At 41.6% G+C, this 26,090-nt stretch overlaps 1 protein-coding gene across 1 annotated transcript in view; it reads left to right on the forward strand.

Annotated features, from left to right (window-relative positions):
- Positions 1 to 26,090, forward strand: part of LOC130476168 (multiple PDZ domain protein-like) — a 195,463-nt gene that overhangs the window by 84,848 nt on the left and 84,525 nt on the right. Inside the window, exons 17-19 of the mRNA XM_056848044.1 lie at positions 2,752 to 2,868; positions 9,973 to 10,134; positions 13,434 to 13,742. Coding sequence (XP_056704022.1) covers positions 2,752 to 2,868; positions 9,973 to 10,134; positions 13,434 to 13,742 — 588 coding nt within the window. The remainder of the gene's footprint in view (positions 1 to 2,751; positions 2,869 to 9,972; positions 10,135 to 13,433; positions 13,743 to 26,090) is intronic.

Genomic DNA, 26,090 nt, shown 5'->3' on the forward strand with positions numbered 1-26,090 from the left:
CCGCCTTGCTTTCCCAGCTCAGCTATTTGTCGGGGCTGGGAGCTTTGGGAGTAGGCGGCAAGCTCTGCTAATTGCAAACCCCCATTGTCAGAGATGCACATTAAGGAGGGGGGACCCCTTTCGGGGCCCATATCTCAGCCCCCCAGCCCAATCTTCACAAAACTTGAGGGTTCTTGCAAGAAGGGTCCCCTCAAGCTATGCTGAAAGTTTGGGACCTCTACCCCCACAAATGCCCCCCCCCCGGAGCCACGGAAAGGCGCGATTGTGTTTTTAATAGCTTCATTCGGCCGAATTTTTCCCTGAACTCCGGATCTCATGCTGAATTGCACGGACCCGAAGCAGGGGAGTTCGGACTTCGGCATTTCCCAAATAAAAACGGGCCAAATTTTGCCGAAAACGGATTTTACTGAATTTTTTTTTCAACAGCCCTACCTCTAATTTGAAGGGGGAAAAAACCTCTGTTTGAGATTTATGGAAACAGTGTTGTCATCTAGTAGCATATTGTTCTGGCTTGGGAACAAGCTTCATTGGGAATGGAAATGTTAAGGTTCTCTTTCCCTCCCCAAAATTAAGAAATCTTACCTTTGAGGACACTTTGGTTCCCCCCCCCTATTTTTGTTGTGCTTCCCTTAGCTTTATAAGAATAAACTGAACATTCATATTTCAAAAACATGAATGTATTATTTTTTCAATAGCTTCTCTACAAACATGAGATTCTTGACTGTGTGCATGATACTGCTAGTTTTTATTTTAAAAAGATACATAATCCACATGTGTGAGAATAGATGAATTGTGCAGCTGGTTTGTTCTCGCTCTGAGCAAGGAGGGCATCTTGAAACATTGGGTTATTCCCATTGGTTGCTCGGGGAGGCAGGAACAAAAACCTTCAACTTCCTGTCTCCTCTTGAGGGAATAAGCCCCTCCTCCTCCTCAGTTTTGTTTCCTGCCTTGCATGGGGAAGCAGCTTTTCAGCAGAGCTCTGCTATTTTTGCTTTCTTTCCGGAACCTCACCTTGTTCTTACCAGAAGACCTCATCGTGGGATTGCCAGTTGAACCAGTATATACATGTCATCTAGTTATCGAAAAATATCTAAAAATTCACAGTGAGCACTGTTGCAGTGAAAGTGTTGCAAAATGGATTTCCTGTATTCTTGAGCCATCATCTTTACAAAAAAAAAAGTTGAAGTAAAGCAAAGGAGAATGTTCTGATTGCGTAGGATTCTGGGAATTTTATTTATTTAATTTGTATTCCACTCTTCTTCCAAGGAGATCTGGGTTGTACACATTGTGCCTTCCCTCCTTCTTTTATATTTTAACAATGACCCTTTAGTATAGGTTAAGTTGAGAGATAGTGGCTGGCTGAAGATTAATTTCTTGATTATGGAAGGATTTGAACTCAGATTTTCCGTACCAGTCCAATATATTAACTACTATACCACAATGAGATTAGTTTTAAACATATTTTTTCCAGATCTCTTGTGAGCCTACTCTGTAGCACCTTGTGTATTAAAAATACTGATATAGGCCAACAGATGCAATCCTTCTGAAAACTACTAAGCCTTGATATATAGTAGTTTTTGAAAGAGTTGAAGATGCTGTGAGAATGGCATTGAATCTCATGGTAGGTGGATGTGTGTACATTTCTTTGTCCCAGTGATGGCCTATTCATAGATTACCCTCCTAAACAATTTACCCAATTTCCCTTTATCCCTTCCCCAGCAGTTCTTCTTATCTCTATTCAGTTCAGAGACAATTTCTTATAAATTAGTGGTCTTCAACCATGAGTTGGGGCCCTTAGTTTCGTTGCAGAGCCCTGCCTGCTTAGTTGCAAGCTCTTCAAGAGTCAGTGTTGTTTGCTACCGTTTGGAAAGACCAGCTTCTAGTATGCATATGTAGAGAGCAAGGGCACCATGGCTGTTACTACTTTTTGCACAAATGTTGAAAGGAATAGCAGGATGGTGAGATGGATTCATTTAGTGATGGAGAGGATTCCTCCAGGGCTCTGACCCTTGCCTTGTTCCTCATATGGTATTCCTCCTGGTGTCAGCTCTCCATATTGTTTCCTGTCCCATGGTCTGTGGGTCTGCTGCCCATAGTCCTGGTTTTGACACTGGTGACATAATAATTCTGGCTTCCTGTTTTCCTGTCACATAACTCTGATGTCACGTATTTACAGCTGGTATAGAAAGATTGAAGACCTCTGTTTTAAATGAGTCCATGTCCCACATTTTATGATCTCCACGTTAACTCCATTAAGCAAAACATTGTTATAAAAATAACGGAAACAAGGATTATGCTGGACCAAATATTTTCCTACTTTATCATGTTTATAATGAAAATAGCAATGATGGGGGTAAAAAGCAGTTTGTAGCATGTTTATGTTTAGATAACTTTCTCAACAGCTAGAGTCATAATCTTGTTGGGTAGAGCTATTTATAATTAAGCTGGTTTATACTTTATATTAGAGGTAAATGTTAATGATTTCAATGGGAATTACTTCCAAGCAATTGTTTTTAGGGTCTGGGAGTAAATTCACTGGCACTAAATAGGGTTAAGTCCATAAATAGGGTTATATAATTTTCCAAGCCATTCACATTATTGTATATGCCTAGGACTATAATATCATTTCCAGTGATCTGTCCTCTGAGTTTCACAAATCATTCTTCTTTCTAAAATTCCCTTAATATTACTCACTTTGCATGTCCTGAATACTGGCCATCCTCCAACTCAAGAGCTTCATTCTTTCTGCAGCTTTCACCAGAAGAGGGCTGTGTTCCTGCTAAGGAAGATTCCTTTTTCTACACTGCCGAGTCCTTTGAGGTGGAAGGGCAAGCTGATTCAGCCCTCTTCCATGCTGAGCTGGCTCTGGTTAGTGGCCCCTTCCTTACCATGATAACATGTGCAAACCTTTGAAATCTGTGTCTGTGAATTGATCAGTCCTTTGTCTACAAAGTGGGAACAGTCTTCATGCTGTAATGTTAAGATGTATTTTTAAAAGTTAAACTTTGAAGATTGTGGCTTAGTGGGACTAGATGCTGATAATAGATGTTTTCTTGTACATTAAGAATGGATGCTCTGGCCAGTGACATTTTATCTAGAGTAAATCTAGAGTAATACTTCAGATTAGGTTTCGAAAGCTAAGATAAATGCACATTGCTCATTTTGATAAACCTGTTTCTGTACACAAGAAGCAAATTTAGGCTGCAATACTGTACTCTTAGAGTTCATTGCTGAGCCTGGGGGCTGAACGTTTGCAAGCAGGGACAATGCAAAGTGCGAGCAATTCTGCTCAAGGGCAGCCACAGATCCCTTCTCTGTAGGAGATGCCTTCCAACTGGATTGGGGAGGGGTCTGGTGTACGCATTCCCCCCAATCCCTCTTCTATCAAGGATGGTGGGGAAAATTGGGACAGCCATCCTGTTAGCACCCATGTGGCCAAGAAGACCATGGTTCCCCATACTGTGGGGCCTCTCCCACGGGAACTTCATTCGCCTTCCTCTTTGCCCAGACCTTCTGTCTGTAGGCCCAGTGAGACATCATGACTTAGAATCATTACACCTCACAGCCTGGCTCATCAGACAGTGACAGAGTTTTATGAACAGGTGGCAAATGTTCTTATTTTGGCCAGGAAGCCCTCCACCAGACAGACGTATTCTCTTAAGTGGAAAAGATTTCTTTCTTAGTGTCACGACAAGGAGATTAACCCCTTTTCTTGCCCCTTGGGAAAGATCTTTGAGTATTTGTTGGTGTTGAAAAACATGGGTCTGGCTAATTGCTCCGTGTCACTGTTCACTTGTCCCTGGTCCTAAATGTCATGCTAGGCAAACCATTTGAGCCATTAGCCTCATGTGACGAAACCCTTCTGTCCTATAAAGTGGTATTTCTGATAGCTGTCACATCAGCCAGAAGGGTCAGTGATCTACATGCACTTAGACCTGACCCACCATTTCTCCATATCCACCCTAACAAGGTTATCCTCAGGACTAGTTTGCACCAGCTCCCTAAAATTGTATCCAAGTTTCATACCTCTCAGGAGGTTAACTTACCAACCTTCTTTCCGAACCCAGGGTCAGCTAAAGAAAGGCAACTACACTCACTTGATGTGAGGAGCTTTATTGCTTTACATAGACAGAACAGGTTCATTCAGGCAAGATCCTAATCTGTTCATCAGTTTTAGAGGACCAAATAAGGGTAAAGCAGCTACAGCGCAATCTTTGTCACACTTGATTGTCAAGGCCATATGATTGGCCTATCAGGTGGCTCACTGAGAATGTCCGCTGGAGATCCGTGCCCATTCCACCAGGGCATTAGCTTCTTCAGTGCCTTTCTCTTTTTCAGTTGACATCCAGGATGTTTGTAAGGCTGCCACATGGTCCTCACCATTAACGTTCATCAGGCACTATGCCATTGATGTTGCTGCTTCTTCCTATGCTTCTGTAGGGAAAGCCGTTTTACAGTGTGTGTTAAAATGAAGTATTATGTCAGTATAAATAAACTATTTGCAGTCTCACTCCCGCCTCCTGAGTGTTAGCTTGCTATACTCCCACGTGGGACTGCACAGACGCCACAAAGATGTAAAACAACGTTGCACTTAACTGTAACTGTTGTTCATCGAGTGGTCCTCTGTGCAGGCACACATCCCTCCCTCCTATTCCGCTGTGGACTGCTTCAGACATTTCCTTGGAGCTCTCCGCAGCGGCGACGGGAGAACCGAGGGATGACCGACCCCCTCCCCTTTGCCACGTGACTGTTCCAGCGGGAAGAGCTGTTGCTGGGCAGAGAACGGGCGAAGGGGGGAGGGGAGTCATCCCTTCCAGAAGCTTTCTACACAGAAATTCTCCATACCTGGCCTGCGCATGCGCAGATCCCATGTGTGCCTGCACAGAGGACCAGTAGATGTGCAACAGTTACGTTGTTTTTACTGTGCTGTTGCACTGTGTCCATTCATTAAAACAACAACAACCATGCAGTAGAGGATTGTCCAATAGCAAAATTTGTTATTTTGTTTATACGTGTTTTACTGGCCACATATTATCACATTTTATTTCAATGTTTTGGAAATTCAGAATTCATTTTCAGTCTTCTGTGCAGTTCCATATTTGGGACTATGCCTGCATAGGCCTACAGTCGGCAGACTTTTTCTAGCCTCCTACATACAACAGGGGCGCCCCTCCCCCTCTGAGCAAGTGGGATGGATTTTCCCACCAAAACCGTCACGTGCTCGGGGGGGGGGGACCTCCTTCCTCTCAGTTCCTTTTCTGCCACTGTTGTGTGTGGATGTTTCTCTCTAGGTGCTGTGAGTTTCTGCTCTTCGAGTGATTTATTTCTCTTGAATTTTTTTCATCGTTGTGCTTGTTGGGGTTTGCTCAAGACTGTGCTAATTATCTCGGTTGAGATAGCTTTGGCTGACCTAACTTTCCGTTCCCCGACCTCTGATCCAGCCTCAAGCCTTCCGATGTTATGGCCTCTAAAGCACTTTATAAGAAGTGTAATCAATGTAGCACTAAAATGCCTCATTTGGATGAACATGAGGAGTGCTTGCGCTGTCTGGGGGAAGAGCACAATGTTCAGACCTGTGCTGTCTGCTTGAAGTTTACCCCCAAAGCCTGCTCTGATAGGGCTTTTCAGTTGAAGGCAGCGCTGTGGAAAACGGCCTTAAAATTGGTCTCTGCATGGGTTGACGCTCCACAGAGGCCAGCTTCTGTCCAGTCGGCTCCTATCCAGTCCCCGTCTGATGTGATGGCTGAATCTGTGTCAGTAAAATCGATGTCAACCTCATCTTGGAAGCCAACCAAGTGGCTTGGTCTATTGGTTCCAGACAAACCATCAGTTCCAACGGTTCTGGGGACGTTGCCATTGGCTCCGACGGTTCTGAGTACATCTGCCTCGCTTCTGATGGTTCCAGGCCCCTCTGGTTTGGTTCTAAACATTATGGCTCCTCTTCAGCTGCACACCACTCTGCTGAACCTTCTGCAAAGAAACAGGAACAAAAATTAAAACATAAGGAGAAGGATAGGTCCTCAAAGAAGAGGAAAGAATCCACACACCTAGGACACCTTCCCTCTGTTCTGATTCGCCGGTTCATTCCCTATCTGATCTAGAGATAGAAGGCTCTATACAGGAGGTCATGGACCCCCAACAGGTGCTTCCACTGCAGGGACCACAACCTGATCCACCTTCTCAGACTCCCTCAGTACTCCTTTCCCCATCTCATATTTTGGGGTAGATAGAGTTCTGCCAGCAGAAGGGGCTGGACTTGGCTGGAAGACCTCTGCCACAGGTCTCATTAGGGGAAAGTTCCCCTAATGAGAAGGTGGGTGACAAGGAACCATCCTCTCCTAATCAAGACCCACATCTTCACAGCGATCAGATGATAAGGATGGCCAAGGATCTTGATATTGATATATCTACCTCTGACATCAGGCCCAAAGACAAAATCTTGAGCAGGATATACACAGACTCCCCAGGTATTGTAGCATTCTCTCTTCTGGAAGGTGTACAGGATATCACTGTGCCTATTTTTTTTTTTTAAAAAAACAAACCTTCATCTACGCCTGCTACAGTACGTAAAGTGAAGAACCTCTATAGAATCAAGCCAGATCCTACAGATCTTGCAATTCATCCTCCTCCGTCCTCTATCATTACTGAGGAGATGTAAGTGAAACAACACCTGTCTACAACCATGGACAAAGAGAGCAAGCCCTTGGATGCCATCGGGAGGAAGATCTACTCCTTGATGGCACTTAACATTCGGATCTCCAATTACCAAGCAATAATGGGGGCTTATCAACTTTTCCTGTGAGAAAAGCTTTTTCTTCACCTCGATAACCTGTGAAGGAGTCCAGGGCTGCAATTCTGCTGGTCCAGTCTGAAGCCATCTAATTGTCTTTGCCGGAGATTGCTGCTGATGTAGCGACTTGGACCCTAGCCTCTGCAGTGACCCTGAGACGGCATGCCTGGTTGAGGAATACAGCATTACCAACTGAAACACGGGCAAAAATTGAAGATGTGCCTTTTGAAGGTCCCACCCTGATAGTAGCCAAAACAAATGAGTCCCTCAAAGAAAATCAAACAGACTATGAAGTCATATGGATCATTCTCTCTTCTGCACCCTTCAGAGATCGCTTTCAACCTTGACAACAGGGATTCTCTGCTCCATTCTACAGGCCAGAGTTATCAGCATAGCTACATCAACAACCGTATCCTTGACAGTATCAACCTCCATACTTCTCAGGGTGGCAAACGCAGGCCAACCAACAGGCCCAGTTCAGGTTCAGCACCTCCTCCTCCCAAAGAGCAACATCAGCAGGGGTGAAAATTCTGATGACCATCCAGTCTCAAGGAGAATCCCCCTTTTTTTGGACTGGCTGAGCCGCTTCCTTCTGAGTGGAAGACAATCTGCACTAATAATTGGGTGTTACACATTGTTTGTCACGGTTACTTGTTGGAGTTTAAACAGTTCATTGTTGTGGCTTTTGTGCAGTCCCTTCGCTCAGGCAACCTTCCCGCCCAAACGGTCACATGATGAAGGGGGAGGGAGCTCTCCACCCTCAGTTCTCTTTCTGCCGCCACAGGAAGAGAACGTGCTTCTGGTCAGCTCTTCGACTTAGCTCACAATCGCTTCATTCGATTTGCCTTATATCGGGCATGGACCCCAAGAAAAGTGAGAAAGTTCCTTTATTTAAGAATTGCCACACTTGTGGCACTAAAATGGCCAAAAACAACAGTCATTCTGATTGCCTTCTTTGTCTTGGAAAGGGGCGTATTCCCTCTTGTAAGGCCTGTGCCAAGCTTACAGCCAAGACACTGCAGGTCCGATCTTTGCGATTGAAGGCCCATTTGTATGAGGAATCCCTTCAGCCAGATCCTCCTGCCGGGTCCTCTAAGCGCCCGCTTTCGGCAATCTAATGACTCTTATCCTGTGGACACCATTATGGACATCTTACATGCCTCAGATGCGGGCTCTGTAGCTCTCCCTATGATTAAGAGCATTCTTGATATTGTAAATGCTAATTGGGCAAAACCAGCCTCAGTGGCATCGACTAAGAAGGCTGAAAATCTTTATAAGATAAGGCGTGAAGGGGGTCAATTCCTCTATCATCATCCCCCACCTAATTCTATGGTGGTGGAAGCGTTGCCCGGGAAATACAGGTTAGGTTCGCACTCCTCCCCTCAGGTTAGGGAGGGCTGCAAGTTGGATTCTCTAGGCCGCAAAGTGTATACCTCCAGTGCCATTGCCTTGAGAATTTCAAATTTCTTGGCGGTTATGGCGCGCTACCAGTACTCACTGTGGGATAGGATACTCCATTCTTAAAAATTTTCCCTGAGAGAGTAGTGTTACATCCTAGTTTGGAATTTCTCCCCAAAGTTGTATCTAGTTTTCACTTGGTCCAGTACATCACTTTGACAGTGTTTCCCCCTCCCCTTCTAATGAGGCCAAGAGGGTGTTACATGCCATTGATGTTAGGCGGGCCCTTCTGAACTATCTAGACAGGACAAAGGCATTTAGGTTGGACAAAGACTTGTTTCTTTGCTATGCTTTCCCCAACAAGGGGAGATCTGCTTCTGCTCAAACTATTTCCAGGTGGGTTGTGGCTGCCATCTGGTCTACATACCGTGCTGCTGGAAAGAAGTGCCCTTTGGAGGTTAAAGCCCATTCTACACATGCCCAAGGGTCATTGGCAGCGTTCCATCGTAAGGTTCCTCTAGTGGACATCTGCAGAGCTGCTACCTGGTCAGATGGTGATATATTTGTCAAGCACTATTCTCTTGACCTGCAAGCAAGGAAGGAGGCTGATGTGGGAAAAGCAGTGTTTCAGTCTCTGTTCCAGTAAGATCACCTCCCCACCTCCTACTGTGAGTAACTTGCTAATATCCCAAATGTGGGGCTGCACAGAAGACTGAACATGAAAACAGAGTTACACTTACCTGTAACTGTTGTTCATCAAAGTCTTCAGTGCAGACACACATTCCTCCCATCCTGCCCCACTGTGAGCTCTCTTACTGAGTTCTTTTCTTTTGTCAGGAGCTTATAGCGGCACCCCCCCCACTCAGAGCACGTGAGGGTTTTGGTGGGGAAATCATCCCACTTGCTCAGAGGGGTGCCCCTGTTGTATCTAGGAAGCTAGAAGAAGTCTACTGACAGCAGGCCTACACAGGTACAATCACAAATGTGTGTCTGCACTGAAGATTTCGATGAACACAAGTTACAGGTAAGTGCAACTCTGTGTTACATTCATGGCCTGCAAGCCAGCTCTATTAAAGTGTATGGCGTGACTTCAATAAGAGTAGGTTTGTACCTGTGCCATTTTGGGTTGTTAGGAAATTTAATGGGTGCAATGCTGAGAAATGATAAACTTGTAGGTACTGTGCAGGGACATATGCAGGAAGTAGTTAAATACAATTAATCATATCACATACTGTTTAATAAATTAGCAGCAAATGGCACCTAGCCTGAAGCTGTTCAGCCAAAGTGTTAAATATAGGAACTGAAACAATCTGCAGTCTGTAAACCACTTGCAATATCAGATGTATAGATCGACAACGTAATAACCTGTTAAATCTTTACTACATTAATTTACAGAAACCTTAAAGGACACACAGCATTTCTATATTCAGTCAGTAGTCAACATTTGAGGTTTTTTTAATCTGCAGAAAATTAAATGAAGCCATTTTTTTTAATTTTTGGAATATTAGATGCTGACTTTGAGATTTGATATACTTTCAAAATCAGCTTTAAACCATGCTCTAAGATTCATGCAGTATTGACCTTATTGTTATAGAGAAACAAGGTGAAAAAAGAAATGGGCTTGTTGCACATCAATTATTTTTTGTGTATAAATAATTGAAAACAAAAATGTTACAAAGCAAAGTATCAGGAAGTGTATTTAGTCACAGATTTGTAAGTGTTTGGAGCTTATGTGATACGAAGGTAGCAGATAGCCTGACTGATTAAATTGCCTTTGCTGTTAGGTGGATTCAAGTGAAGCAGATCTAGCAGAGGAATCCACCTTTGAGTCAAAGTATTCCCCGGACAATGCTGGTACCTTCCAGTCTTCAGTTTCAACTCTGCATGGCAGCAACTACTCAGATGACCTGAACTATAACCTCCCACTACCCTCTTCAACTCCCAAGGTAAAAAAGGGGGAAAATATTATTGTATTGTGGGTGATAAAACAAGTTTGAATGGGAAAATGTTTGTGTCCAGCTACTGTTTTAGATGTAGAGACTCTTAAATGTTGCCACTGTTTGTTTCATGTATTGATGGGTTTTTATTGCTGGATTACTGAGCAATTTCATTTACGCAGTGTTGACTGAGCATTTTTCAGACTTCAGAAGATGAAATAATCAATAGGCTAATGATGTTTTATATTGTTGGGGAAAAGAATACAATACAGAGGTGCCTTATAAGAAAAAAATTGGAGTTTGATTCAACCAAATCCATATCACAATGAGAGTTTAGGTGTATTTAAGAGCAATGTAGTATTACTACGTATATAGCAGTTCAGTAATGAAAAAAAAACCTCATTTTTTTCTTAATAGCAAGCAGTTAGTTACAATGGCTTAGAAAATAAGCTCTCAAAATGATGCTAAATCAGCACCAAAATAGCAAAATAATGAAATTTAATGTAGTTAATCATTAAAGAACAAATTTCTAAAAAATACTATAAAGCTTAATGTGTGTGTGTGTGTGTGTATAGAACCCATACCCATGTACAGTTCCTTTAAAAAAAAAAAAAAAAAGCTTGGTGTCTTCTGCTTTCTCTCCCATTTTTTTTTGCCCTCCAATTCTTGTCAGCCTGTGAATTTTTTAAAGCTTGAATATATTCCATGTGTTTCCTGTAATACTCAAGGTGGGCCCAACATCACTGCTGGTGATGTGGAGTAATTTTCTTGGTTGATTTGTTGTGTATATTCTTGAAAAGAGGAGCTGCTCTTTCTTTCACACCTGAGATTCTCCAGCTGGCAGTATTCCTTCTGGAATGTATTTCTGCCTTTACAGGGCATGAGGCTGACAGCCAGAGTTTATCTCCTAATGGAATTTCCTAATCCATGACAGAATGTACCTTTGCTGAGCCAATGAGACAGATTGTATTGTTTAATTTAGTAATTGTTACTTAAAGGGATTAGACAAGGTGTATGCTGGGAGATGCACATTCTGCGATACATCTGGTCTTTTAGAAGGTGTCACGTTGGCATTTCCTAAAGTCTCTCTTTCATTTTCATTGAGGAAAAAATGAGAATAAAGTGGAAATGTTCAAATCTGGTGGCTTTTTATATTTCATTTGGAATTACAAATAGATGTGCAATGGGCAAAGAGTTGTACCAGGAGCAAGTAGTCAGTAATTTAGTTGTGATGTACTGACTTCTATAAATACATGGAGGGACTTCTTGAAACTGAGGAATATGTGTGGTAGAAAATATCTGTGTTCTTCCTTGGGAGTGGAAGTTCTTCCATGCATGGCTGTTGTTCATGTCAAAAGAAGATGACTGCAACATAGTAACGAACCATCATATGAAAGGCATAGTGCACTTTTGATAAAGTCATTAAAAAAAATCTTACAGTGCAATCCTAGAAAGAGTTACACATTTCTAAGCCCACTGACTTCATTGGACTTAGAAAAGTATAACTCTGTTAAGGATTGTACTAATAAAAATTGATATAACACACAATAAAATTTAGGTTTGTTTTGGAGGCAAGGGAAGAGTTTTATGATGAAAATCATGTTAGATTTCTTTTTATATTACCATTCTCTTGGATGCCATGGAAATGTTATCCTGCTAATGTCTTCAAAAATTGGATAGTACTCCAGTTTAATTCCAATATTGCTAGATATGCAGTTAAATTTGGCTTCAGAAGAAGCAGCATGAGACCCTTTAAGTATAAATGTCTAAGGCTGGAAAAGCAGGTGCTGTTCAGATATAAATAAAGATGACTGAAGTGTCTCCTGCTCTTGATGAGATTTAATTAATTGCATCATGCTGATTAAAAAGAAGCATAGCATTTAGTCTTTGCTCAGTTTACTTGCCAGGTATTAAGTTGAACAGACACACATAAAATGGTTTTAATGATTTTTTCACCCCTCTGTAATAGATTCCCCTTTCCCTGTTAATACACCTTTTCAATCATAATGATGATTAAGCGTATGGAATAACTACTCTTCTGAAAATATATCGATGTAGTTAGCCAATAGAAAGTAAACATAATGTGCACCATCAATATATGTCTTCTTATTTCTGGAAGGGTAATGCAGGGGCATATCACATGTTATAAAATTATTATTTTGTACTATTTTCAAGCTGATATAATATAAACATTGTCTTTCAGATAGCTTTTAATAAGAAATGCTTATACTACATCAGAAACATTGGGAGCATATCCTATCAATTTCAAATGAAACTACATATTTGTTTATCATATTTTTATCCCTAGAAGGAGCTCAGGGTGGCATACATGGTTTTCACCCAACTCCATTTTATTATAAGAACATATGAGCAGAGATTATGGATCAGACCAGGGGTTCATCCAGTCCAGCATCCTATTTTACACAGTGGCCAACCAGGTACTCTTGGAAAACCTATAAGCAGAACATCACATCCAAAGTCTCCCTCCATTGTTGCCCCCCCCCCAGCACTGATATTCCAAGGATTATTGCCTCCAAACATGGAAGCTCATAGCTAATCATGATTTTTTTCCTACATGAATTTGTTAATTCCTTTTCAAGTCAACTAAATGAGTGGCCGTTACCACATCCTACTGCCGTGAATTCTATGAGCAGCTCTCTCTATATGGAGTTCTTCCTTTTGTCTGTTGTCATGACAACATTGTGGGGTACGTTAAGCAGAAAAAGAATGAATGGCCAAGGATCACCCTGTTTGCTTCATAGTGAACAGGGATATGAACCCATGTCTGAAAAGGCCCAGTCCTGTACTCTTAACTACTGTCTCGCACTAGTTGTTGCACCAGCTCTCACATTGGCATTTGTAAAATGAAACCCTTATCAATTTGGACAAAACTTTGATATTTGAAATGCTTGGCGCCATCTTCAGATACTTGCCTGTTTGCTTTCATATTAATGAGTCTTAATAACCAGAAAAATATTCATAGGAACAAATTACCTATACTGCAAAGAATAATGATTAATTCATTTACTTCCTATAGCAAAACAGCCTAATTGGTCCAGGGCAAGAAAGTGATCTGCAGGTAAGGATATTGTAGCAGGACAATAAGTACCTTTTGGGTGAAGATGTTATAATGTTCATTGTTTTTTTAAAAAATACATTCTGATACTATCCTAATTAGTCTGATCTTCATAATGTAAATAATGTTCATTATTTCACAAGAGCCATAGAATAAAATGCACCTGACTTCTGAATAATAGTTAGTGTCTTATTTTGACAAAGGTTGAAATTATTTTTGTCTTTTTCTACAGTGTATTGGCGTAGACTCTTCAGATGCTTCAATCGCTTACAGATTATCTGACCCAAATCTGTACAACATGGATGTGATACAGAGAGGGGGAGAGAGCAAATCCTCTGCAGAAGTATGTATGGAACAGCCTGAAGGGTTAACAAGAAAAGATCCAACAGTACATGCATCTAAGAAACTAGTTGAATATGAAAACACAAGCGCTTGGGGAGAGCCTCTGCTGACAGCTGAAGTCACACAGAATGCAAACTTAACGTCCACGTTGCCTCATGATTATTCTGGAAAAGTAAGAGTTTCACTGTACTTTAATGGTGCTACATAAATATATTGGGGTGGATCCAAGTCTTCTTCCAAATTAAGAGGCTTTCGCTCTAGCAGAAGAGCCTCTTAAGTTGGAGGAAGGCTCCTTAGGCTGGAGGAAGGATTCAAACTCTGCTTAGTGGAGTGGTAGGATAGGGGTAGGATCCACCTTACTAATAATGATGATTTAAATTTGTGAATTCAGTTGACTTAATGAAAACAATATAGGATTGGGCTTTCCTTCGGGATTATTGGATTTGTATTGATTTCAGAACGCTCACTATATTCTTGCCAACCCTAATGGTTTGACTGTAGAATAGCAGGGCTGGCCCTCATCATTAGCTTGTACTTCCCAAGTGTCTTTTCTGAAACCTTCATTAGCATAGTCGACTCATTTTCAGGGGAACTGGAGGTAACTAGGTGCTGATTAACATGACAAAGCCCCTGTGGCTACCACAAGGCCTTTGTATCAGATGCACAATAGGAGTTCTGTCCCTGATGAAATTAAGTCCCTCGTTGGTCGCTTACATTGGCGGAAAGCCCCAGGTTCTGATTTAATCCCAAATGAACTATTTAGAGTGAACCCTTGCTGGTGGGCTAAGATTCTTGCTCCTGTTTTTTCACAGAGCAGTGCTTCGGTAGCTATTCCAAAATCATGGAGTTTCCAAAATCTTAATAGTTCCAGTCTTTAAAAAGGGTCAGCATTCTGATCCAAGTTTTTGTTGTCCAATCAGCCTATTATCTTCTTTGGGCAAGCTGTATTCTTTGTACTTGCTTAGGAAATTACTTGATTGGATTGAGTGAAATGATGTTCGTAGTTGGGAGCAGATAAGTTTTAGAAGAGGATGGTCTTTTATGGTACTTTCACATTTAGCTGAGAAATAGTCTTCCCCTCCCAATGGTGCTCTATATGCTGGGTTCATGGATCTTAAAGGAGCCTTCGATTCTATTCCTAGGGCAGGGGTGGGCAAACTCATTAGTCAAAAGAGCCAAATATCAACAGTACAACGATTGAGATTTCTTTTGAGAGCCAAATTTCTTAAACTTACATTATATAGGTAGCTACACTGTTTATTAACTTAATAAACTTTAAAATTTTAAGTCTTAATTAAACTATAGGTACACTGAATAAAACTTGTTATCATACTTAATAGTGATCTTATTTATTGATAAAAATTTAATTGTAAGTCCCTGCCATCTCCCCGTCCCCATCCGGAGTCCTCATCTGGAGGCCTGGTCTACCGCCATAAAAGCCTATTGGTAGACCTGGCCTCCGGCTGAGTCCCATTGGGAGGCCAGGTCTACCCATTGGCTTTCTTGGCAGTAGACCTGGCCTCCGGAGGCCCTTAGAAGCCAATTGGTAGACCTGGCCTCTGAAGGGGGACTTTTTCCCCTCCTCGGAGTCCAGGTCTACCAATGGGACTCCCAATGGGACTCAGCCGGAGGCCAGGTCTACCAAGGGAAGCCCAACAGCTGATAGGCGGGGGAGGGCAGGAACTGCCGAACCGCCCGCCCAGCAATCATGCGGCTAGAGGGGAGGCTTTAGCCTCCCAACCATTGAGGGCAAGGGAAAGGGGGACCCGGCCATTCTCCACGGCGGGGGGTGGGGAGAGACAGTGCACCCGCTTGCCCGCTCTCTCTCTCTCTCAGGCGCGCCGGCTCCGCAGCCCGGCTGCCGGCGTGAGCAGGCACAAGAGCAGGAGCTCCGAACCAAGTTCGGAGAGCCGCACTCAACGGGCCAAAGAGCCGCATGCGGCTCTGGAGCCGCAGTTTTGAGACCCCTGTCCTAGGGAAAGACTCCGGAAGAAATTATCTAATTCCAGCATGGGTAGAAGATTGTTATGGCTCATTCAGCAATTACATATGAATCTTACAGCTTAGATTCGATGTGATGACCAAGGGGAATTGACCGAGCCTTTTGACTTGGTCAGGGGGATTAGACAAGGTTGCCTTCTAGTCCCTTTATTGTTTAATTTATATATTTTTTTGTTTTTTAAAGATATTTTATTAACATTTTCAAAAGCAAAGATAACAAACAAACATATACAAACACTTCCATTCATACATTTTGAGCTTACTTCAGGTTAGCAGTTTACATGAACATTGTACAGTTATTGTGATATTTACTTAAACATTTCTGAACTTAACTGTTTATACTAAAAAAATTATCTTTATTTACAGCTTATTCAAGATATATGACTATTATTTTCTATCTCAATTACATTTTTATTCTACAGTTTCCAGTTAGCATATTCAAAATAACATTCCCATTTCTTCAATGAGTCTTCAATCATTCTTTCTTTCAAGTTGTTAGTTAGTCTGGCCATCACCGCATATTCTTCCATTTTTTGTTGCCACTTTTCTAAATCCGGAACAGTCTCTTGTTCCATGATGCTGCCAGTACTATCCTTGCTGCAGTCATCAGATATCCAAAATGTTCTCTGTGATTATTTTCCAGATTCTCTGGTGCCATCCCCAGTAACATAATTTCCGGATTCATTGGAAATTTGATTTTCAGAATCTTTTGCATTTCTTGATGAATCTGTATCCAAAATTTCCTAACCTTTTTACAAGTCCACCACAGATGAAAATAAGTTCTGTCCTTATCTTTGCATTTCCAGCACCGGCAATCATATGTTTCAACCACTGCTTTTGTCACCATATTGGTCATTGTTTCTGTTGGTTGACCTTCCAGCTCTTCTTCAGTAGATAATTTGGTTTTTTTGTCATCCTTGCCTTTTCTCTTTGTATTTTGTTGTTGCGTCTGGCCTTCCAGCTCTTCTTCACTGGATGATTTATCTTTTTTGGCACCTTCACCTCTTCTCTTTGTAACTTGTTGTTGCCTCTGTTTTTTTCTTCTTAATTGCATGTGATGATACAATTTTTCCATACACTATTAATCATTTATCATAATTAATTCAATAATAGTTATACATCAAATTTGAATCAACATTAATCATTCATCAGATTTAAATTCATCAATCATTAAATATGACCAACACTTTAAAAATGGTTAAATAGATTACATAGAATCTCCCTGATTTGACATTCAATAATTCATAGATAATCCCATTGTGGTATCAAATTGTGTGTAAAGTACCATCAAGTCGCAGCCGATTTATGGCGACCCTTTTTGGGGTTTTCATGGCAAGAGACCAACAGAGGTGGTTTGCCAGTGCCTTTCTCTGGACAACAACCCTGGTATTCCTTGGTGGTCTCCCATCCAAATACTAACCAGGGCTGACCCTGCTTAGCTTCTGAGAGCTGATGAGATCAGGCTAGCCTGGGCCATCCAGGTCAGGGCTGGTATCAAATTAGCAGTTAATTAAGTAAGTGATTAAGATATTAGTAAAAATTAATTAGAATTATTTTGACTATATTAATTCATTAATTAAGGGATAGTGTCTATGGTATTATATCTCATTAGTTAGCAGAAGATGCAGTAAAGATATTGTAGTTTTGGGTGGGGTAATAGCACTACTTGATGTTAGGCAACAATTAAAATGAATAAATCAAATTAAATCACACCTTTATTGGCATAAAAGTAAATACATATTGAGGTTAAAAGGATATTTATAAACTTTGAACGGACATCTCTTCCTTACAACATTAAAAAAAATTAAAACTTTAATATAAGTCTCAGAAAGCTAGCAACCCCTGTAGTAACCTGGGGATAAATACCACTTAAAAGAAATCGAACTAACTCCTTATCAGTGCCACCGGGGCAATCTGTCAGAAGGGGTTCAATAATCTGTTCCCCTAAAGGTGAGCCATGCTTGCAGTGTAGTAGAACATGGGCCACGGTTTCAACCTGTCCAGAGGCACAAGAACACAGCCTTTTCTCATAGGGGACTCTGGCATATCTGCCTGTGGTCCAGGCCGTGGGGAGAATATTTAGACGGGCTTGCATAAAAAGATGTCTCAAGAAAGGGGAGGTCAGGGTGCAGAAGTAGCTAGGTAGTGAGCCCAGAGCCAGATAGATACCAAGGGCTAAGGGTGAGCAAGAGTTTGTAGCTCTAGCAAGGAGCGTTTGTTTTTCAGTGCCAGTAATCCTTAGTTCTAGAGTTCTAAAGGCTTGCACCTCATTTAGGAGGAGTAGCGCCTCGAAGGATACCCCCATGGATTTGATTTTCTCACTGATATTCCTGTTCCAGGGTGAAACAGAGTGATCCGATAGCATATGCCACGTCAGACTCAGGGGGGTGGCTCTATAGTGAAGCCTTAACCAGAACTTAAAAATAAGTAACCAGGCCCTAGTTTCTAATAGACCTAGCCCTGTCTCTAGACAAAGAGCGGGGTACGGGACACAGTTGGGAATTCCCAATATTCACCACAGAAAGGAAGACTGGGCTGACTCTAGCTTCTGGTTGTGGGTTACCCCCCAAGTGGGAATTCCATAAAGTAACAAGGGGAGCAGCTTCGCTTTGTAGATTCTAAGAGTGGCTGGCACATATTGACCATCCCTGGAATAAAAAAAATTTGTGACAGCACCGGGTCAATGTCTCATTGCATTAATAGCCTGATTCATCTGGTTATTCCATTTTAAATTGCTCTGGAAGTTGACACCAAGGTACTTGAACGCTTTAACCTGCTCAATATTATTTCTGTTCAGCACCCAAGACCAGATCTTATGGGACTTAAAGAACACTAGAATTTTTGATTTGTCAAAATTAATTATTAAGGAGTTTTCATCGCAAAAGACTGCAAAAGCCTGCAAAAGGTGATTTAGGCCTACTCTAGTGCGGGATAAAAGTACTGCATCATCTGCATGGGGAGAAGCATGGGGATAGCCTGGCCATTTAAAATAGGGGGATGACCATCAACTTTCTCCAAATAGGAGGCAAGGTCAGCTAGATACAAATTAAAAAGATGGGGAGCCAAAACGGAGCCCTGTTTGACTCCCTTGTTAGAATTTATATGGGGAGTAATTTAGAGAAGTACAGGTTTTGAATAAAAAGAAGTAGGTGTGGATCAATTCCCATACCAGCCAATTTGCGCCAAAGGCGCTCTCTGGGGACTGAATCAAATGCACTTCTCAAATCAAGAAAGGCCACATACAATTCCCCCCCCCTTTTTTGGTGGCTGTACTTACTGGCCAAGTGAAAAAGAACAGCACAGTGGTCTAGCGTAGATTTCCCCTTGGAGAAGCCTATTTGTTCCCGGCCTATCTGGGAGGGGGACCAGATAAGCAACTTAAACAATAAATTGCTGGCGTATAATTTGCCATCCACTGAGAGCAAACTAATAGGGCGAAAATTTGATGGATTCATTGGGTCCCCTTTTTTAAAAATTGGGGTCACAATAGCCGTAGTCCATTCCTCAGGTATTTGGCCACATTTATTGATTTTAGTAAAAAGAGCGGCGAAAACTGGGGCCCATCTCTCTGGGAATACAGAAAATGTTTCGCCAGGAAGGCCATCGGGACCCGGGGCCTTCCTTGGTTTCAATTTAGCTATCAGGGAACTAGTTATAGGTTAGCACTGCTGTTGACTTTAGCCTATGTTATTAGATGGGAAAAGAAAGTCTTGCAATATTTTTCCAACTTTGGCTACAAGATGGTGCTGTCGTTTCAGATGTCGTCCTTGTCTAGATCAGCACTCAGCTTCTAGGTAGGAGATAGAGTTCGGTAATGAAGGGGGGGCTTTGAAGTTTGCTTTTTACTTTTGGTTCGAGGGGGTATTGTAGTTGTCTGCTTTGTGGCTCTGGTTAGGAGTCGGTGATCTGCTGAAATGATATGGGGATGAGGGACGATAGCCGCTTGTTGAAATCACAAAGCACTTAGCTGGTATTCTCTTTTCTTATAATCTGAGCTGGAACTTCCACCAAAAAGCTGTATCTAATACAATCAAACCTTGTGTTGGGGCAATTGTTAATTATTTTTATACCAAAGGTGGGAAATGTATCCCTGGATCTATTCAAGTGTTTAATCTAAAAACTATTGCAATTATTATTTTTGGTGCTGCTATTTCATAAAATCAAAGAGTTAGAAGGGATCACCAGGTAAAGCTGGTCAGTGCGTGTCAGTGACTATGCTCTTAGAATCGACCCCTTCCTGAGAAGAAGTATGTTATTTTATTCAGTTTGACACCTAATAAGCAGGACTCAACTGCTTTCTTACCGGAGTCAGCTTTTTATTGAATTGCCTCAAAAATATGTAAATATGTATATGTATGTACAGTATATATAATATGTATGCATGTAGATGGCTACAAAGTCTTAAAAATGTTACAAAGTTCAGACATTATGAGTCTTAAACATGTACATGTATGCAAGCAATCTTAAACAATCTCTATACCTCTATATGAGAGTTTCAAAACTTAAAACAGTAATATTTCATTCAGAAAATATAACATTTACAGAAATCTTGTTAAAATATCATAAAATAAGTAGGCATACTTTACCAAATTATGTCATTTGTGAACCTCCCTAGTACAGCAGGACTAGAGAGACCTGAAAGTTCCCAATCCATGTTAAGGATGAATAGACCTTTAAGGTCCTCTATTTGTTATTTTAGTCTTTGAATATCTTTGGTGTATGCAAAGTCTAGAGTAATCGCTGATCATTCTATGAGTTCATGTAAGAACTGAAGTCTATAGAGTATATTTTCAGTCCATGCCAGGACCAGCTTCATGAAACTATAGAGAAATCTGTGAGTGTTCTCAGCCTATGAGAGGCCTCTGATCTATGCTAAGATCAGAGAGATCTGTGTGTGAATCCCTAGGTCTTGCCAGAACTAGAAAGCTATGTAAAGTTTAAAGCCATGTAGAGATCAAAGAGTTCTGTGTAAGACCTTAGTCTGAGGGAAGTATTCTGTGTAAGACCTTAGTCTAAGGGAAGTCTTAAGAACTTCCATGCCTATAAGGGCTGGATAGATCTTAGTGAAAACTTCTTAATACATGCAAGTATTAACTAGATTTCAGTGCCTCCATACAATAGATGGAGATATCTATAGGGAGCTCTTAGAACCTCCATGTCTATGCAAAGACTTGGAAAGATCCAAGCTCCTCCAGTCCATGAGGACTGGAAAGCTCTAACAGCCTTAATCCACTCAAGGATCAAAGTCTGAGAGCTTACATCCCACTCAAGGGATGGAGAGATCCATCTAGGCTAGAGGGTTCTAACCTGTAAGATACTCTCTCTCTTCTGGCTAGAAAGCTCCTCCTTTTATATCCTTCAAGATCAGTGTCTCTCTGCCCTTGGCAGGATTTAGTTTTATGGCTTTATCTGAGCTTGAGAGTTTGTGCAAAACTGCACGTGAAGTGTATGCTACCTGGGGCAGCAGTTCTTCTGTGCTTACCCATATAAGGAGTTCCTGTCCACATCAGGTCATTTGCTGACCATAGATACTCATACTAAACAGTCAGTTTGTGTCTTTGTTATGTTTCTATAATGGTTGGTTTTACCAGCATTCTCATATTCTGAAGAATACGATAAAAATGAATCTTTCCTTGACTATATAAGACCATTTTGTTATATTCAAACTGTTACAGGCTTTGACTTATTAGAGCTATGGTATTAGTGTTGTACATATGCAGAATTATTCAATATAAAACCCAATTACACATACAAACTGCAAATTATAAAGCAGAAGCTTTTAATTTCCTTTTAAAAGGAAAGAGAGCCTGGATTAGGGCTGTTGAAAAAAAATTCGGTAAAATTCAGATTCGGCAAATTTTGGCCCGTTTTGATTCGGGCCGTGCCGAAGTCCGAACTCCCCCTGCTTCGGATCCCCGAAATTCGGGCGAGATCCAGAGTTCGGGGGAAATTCGCCCCCCCCGCGCGCCTTCAGGAGAGTCGGAACAGATATGTGCCTCCCGGCCGGGAAGCACAGATCTATTTAAAGCTTCCCCCCCGCGCCTTCAGGGGAGTCCCAGGGGAGGCGCGTGGGGGGGCTTGGAATAGATTGTCTCCTGGCCGGGAGGCACAGATCTATTTAAAGAGCCCCCCGCGCGCCTTCAGGGGAGCCCCGTGAAGGTGCGGGGGGAATCTCGAATCTGCCAAATTTATTTGCCGAAACCCCGAAGTCGGCAAATTCGGCTCCCCCGTTTACCGCCTTTTTTGAGTTCAGTTCATCCCGAACCGAAAAACAGCCGAATCGGGGAAAATTCGGCTGTTTTTCGGTTCGGGACGAACCGAATCGACAGCCCTAGCCTGGATATTCTTTGCCAGAGGCTTATGCTCTTAAATGTTTCAGAGTCATTGCAATATACTAGCAGCACATTCTGGCTTTTTCTATGACCTTTCCAAGCCTTTTCAGTGGCTGATGAGAAACGCTTAGCAGCACTTTCTATAATTCTTGAGTTACAGAAATGTGTGCTTGATTCTCGCCTTTCCAGTGACTTCGAGTGCAGAAATGCTATCCATTCCAAGGGTATTATAGGTTGACTAAGATGTAATGATGTAATGTAAACAATAATTGTATATTATGATTTAAACATGAAAACATGATGCTATTAATTAATCAATGGGTTCAATCTCAACATATTTTTCTGGAGATGAGAATGATGATAAAATTGATTATATAGAGAGATGGCAAAGCTCAAAACTGATTGTTTAAAGTTTAGCAAAATAGCCTGGTGAAAGAGGAAGACCTTATTTGGTAATACAATGGGAGGCCACTGAGCATGTGCAATAAAAACGTCAATTGCTCGATCGTCAGAGTCAACCTCATTGATGGTGATTGAAACAGTATACATACAGGCAAGGAGAGGGCTAGTACTTCAGACCTCTCTCAGAGGGTCTCAGAAGATGGTGTTGGTATGTATGGCTTTACAAATATATTATTCTAGAGTGTGAATTAGATACTTTGAACTAAATCAGACTTCTTTAACAGTTATATTTTAAGTGTTGGATTTTAAAACTGAATGGTATGTAGAACTTGCTTGCTTTACTGTATACATTGTTATTGAATATTAAGACTTTGTAATACTTGCATATACATATATATATATACACAATTACATTGGAGTACATCAATAAAAAGACTTACTTTTTAAGTGAGTAAAGTAGTTGAGTCCTGCTTAGTAGGTGACTAGTTGGTGATCATTAGGTCACAGTCAACAGAAAATACTGCCAAAGTACCAAGATTTGGTCAGAGCAAAAGTATTTCTGAAAGTGTGAAAAGGTCAGAGCAAAAGTATTTCTGAAAGAGAAAACATTTGAGGACAGAGAGTGCAGACTGTAATTCTGGCACAAGAGTACAACAGTACAAGTCCTTGGCAAGAGAATGTTTAGGCTTGTTCACTTTTAAATGAAAAAAGCCTCTGAATGGCTGTGCTTATGGACTTTAAATAGGAAAATTCTACGAACTCTTTTATAGAATAGAATAGAAATTTTATTACAGTCAATGACCAGCACAAGTAAAATAGGTAAGTTACCAATTTACAGTCGTCTAAAAAAACATCTGAATAAAACATGCTGGTTCATTAGTTAGTTTAATGAATGAACCACTTGGTAAGTAAAGGAGAGCACATATAATATAACTGTTTGCCTTCATTTTCAAATCTGCTGGTTAGCACAGCCTCTCCTCCATTGTATGTCAGTTGCAGCGGCACAGAATCTAGCAACTGAATACGTTATATCTGAGTTGACATCCATTAGCAGGGATGACATATGGAACTGTTCATACTGGCTGGGAGATTTATGAATTAGTGGTGAGATGACCCTTTCTCTGATAGCTGTATAATATTGACAATGGAAATAACTCTTTTATATATTCTTGCCTGCAACACTGGGTCATCTAGTCCAACCCCCTGCACAATGCAGGAAATTCACAACTACCTCCCCCAGTGACCCCTACTCCATGCCCAGAAGATGGCCAAGATGCCCTCCCTCTCATCATCTGCCTAAGTTCATAGAATCAGCATTGCTGACAGATGGCCATCTAGCCTCTGCTTAAAAACCTCCAGGGAAGGAGTTTACCACCTCCCAAGGAAGCCTGTTCTACTGAGGAACCGCTCTGTTAGAAAATTCTTCCTAATGTCTAGACAGAAACTCTTGATTTAATTTCAACCCATTGGTTCTGGTCCGACCTCCTGGGGCAACAGAAAACAACTCGGCACCATCCTCTATATGACAGCCCTTCAAGTACTTGAAGATGGTTATCATATCCCCTCTCAGTCTTCTCTTCTGCACCCAGCTCCTTCAACCTTTCCTCAGAGAACTTGGTCTCTAGACCCCTCACCATCTTTGTTGCCCTCCTCTGGACACGTTCCAGCTTATCTACATCTTTCTTAAATTGTGGTGCCCAAAACTGAACACAGTACTCTAGGTGTGGTCTAACCAGAGCAGAGTAAAGTGATACCATCACTTCACGTGATCTGAACAATATACTTCTGTAAATTCAGCCCAAGATCGCATTTGCATTTTTAGCTACCGCATCACATTGCTGACTCATGTTAAGTGTTTGGTCTACTAAGACCCTAAGATCCTTTTTGCACACACTACTGCTAAGACAAGTCTCCCCCATCCTATAATTATGCAGTTGATTTTTCCTACCTAAAGACAGAAATTTACATTGATCTTTGTTGAAATGCATTTCATTGGTTTTAGCCCAATTCGCCAGCCTTTTACTGAGGCAGTTAAATGCCCCTCGATGTGTTGCTGGTGTTGTACTTTGTTCGGAGTTTGGCCAAATGTCTCTTGAAGCAAGGGCATGGTTGTTTTCCTTTAAGCTACAATTCAGGCTGGTTTGAGACATGACTTGTATAGATCCTCATGGAAAAAAAAGTTTGATTAGAAATTGTCATTGATGGGTGTAGTGTAGGATATGATTGTTGAGATAGTCAAGATCTAAATTCAGTCATTATAGGGTTAATGTAAGTTTTGAATCACATCATTCTGTTTGATCCGGTTAACGAGCTTTATTTTCTGGAAACAAAGCTAGATAATAGCTGATTACTTTCACTGTGCTAGAGAGCGAAAGCCTGATTTGCATGTGTGTGTGCTGCGCCCTGCTCAGCACCTGTATGCCTTAATTGGTAATGTAACTTAATGTTTTCTATGTCGACTATGAAGGAGATAGGATTTTATTGTTTTAATAGGAACGTCCCGTTTACCTTTCCCTAAGAGATTTGATAAAGCTTTGTTGATAATAACTTCGGCCTCAGCGTTCTTATTTTTACAACAATAAGAGATCTTGGGAAATCAGAGGCCTTCTGAAATAAAAAAGCTATTAAAAACATTGATTCTGTTAGTGCATCGTTTTGTGCTTGTCGCGTTTGCTCGCCTCAGTTTTTTGGAATTCCTCCCCCACGTTGCTTGCCTGGTTATACCTATTTCTTGACAACTCCTCATTTTTAAGAGCTTTTTTTCTTGCTAGACTGAATGCTAACCCTTCTATAGTTATGCAAGGTAGATACATGAACCTACCATATTTGGAAAGGACCCGCTCATGTTCTTCTAGCACACGTGCTTCTGGAATGTTTTTTTTATGAGGATCTAAGATCAAGATCTATTATTCCTCTTCTAACAGATCGGACTACCCTGACCTGGATGGCCCAGGCTAGCCTGATCTCGTCAGATCTCAGAAGCTAAGCAGGGTCAGCCCTGGTTAGTATTTGGATGGGAGACCACCAAGGAAGTCCAGGGGTTGCTATACAGAGGAAGGCACTGGCAAACCACCTCTGTTAGTCTCTTGCCTTGAAAACCCCATAAGGGGTCGCCATAAGTCGGCTGCGACTTGACGTCACTTTACACACACACAACAGATAGGACTAGTAACTCTGTGTCTGAACTAATACCCTATTTATTAAATGATAGGGATCATACGGTTACATTGGCAGCCCAGAGCCAGCCAGCAGCATAGTGAAACCTCATTTTGCATGAAGCTTGTGTGCCCTTTGCTTCCCTCTCTGCCTCCTCGCTTTCTTTTCAGCCTGAGGCACAGTAGCTCAGGTGACGGAGTGAGAATGCCAAGGCACCTGGAGGAGAACAGGGAGTAAAACCCTAACTACCTTGCTCTTTTCACCAGTCTTCAGCAACACGGTTTCTGAACCTGAAAACCAATGGACAGCTTGGCTCGCAAACGGCTGGAGGGGCGACCCCTTTGTGAGCCCATAAAATTGGACCCCCTGTCCCAAAGTTCACCAAACTTTGGTTACCATCTAAGGAGAGTTCCTTGCAGCCACACTGCAAAGTTGGGGACGCTGTCTGAACAAATGCCCCCACAGGAGCTTCGAACAAATCCCCATAATGGACTTGAATTTTTCAGTAAGCTGAATACCGATGTGGGTATTTGGCTTATTCCAGGTTTATTGGGGGGAAATGGAAACCTGAAATTTACCAGGTTTTTTTTGGTTTTTTTTTTTGCACAACCCTAGTTAAGACCAAAACTTTGAACTTGATATGGAATTCAATCTGG

Source organism: Euleptes europaea, chromosome 4, assembly GCF_029931775.1.
Source record: "Euleptes europaea isolate rEulEur1 chromosome 4, rEulEur1.hap1, whole genome shotgun sequence".
NCBI classification, from domain to species: Eukaryota; Metazoa; Chordata; class Lepidosauria; order Squamata; family Sphaerodactylidae; genus Euleptes; species Euleptes europaea.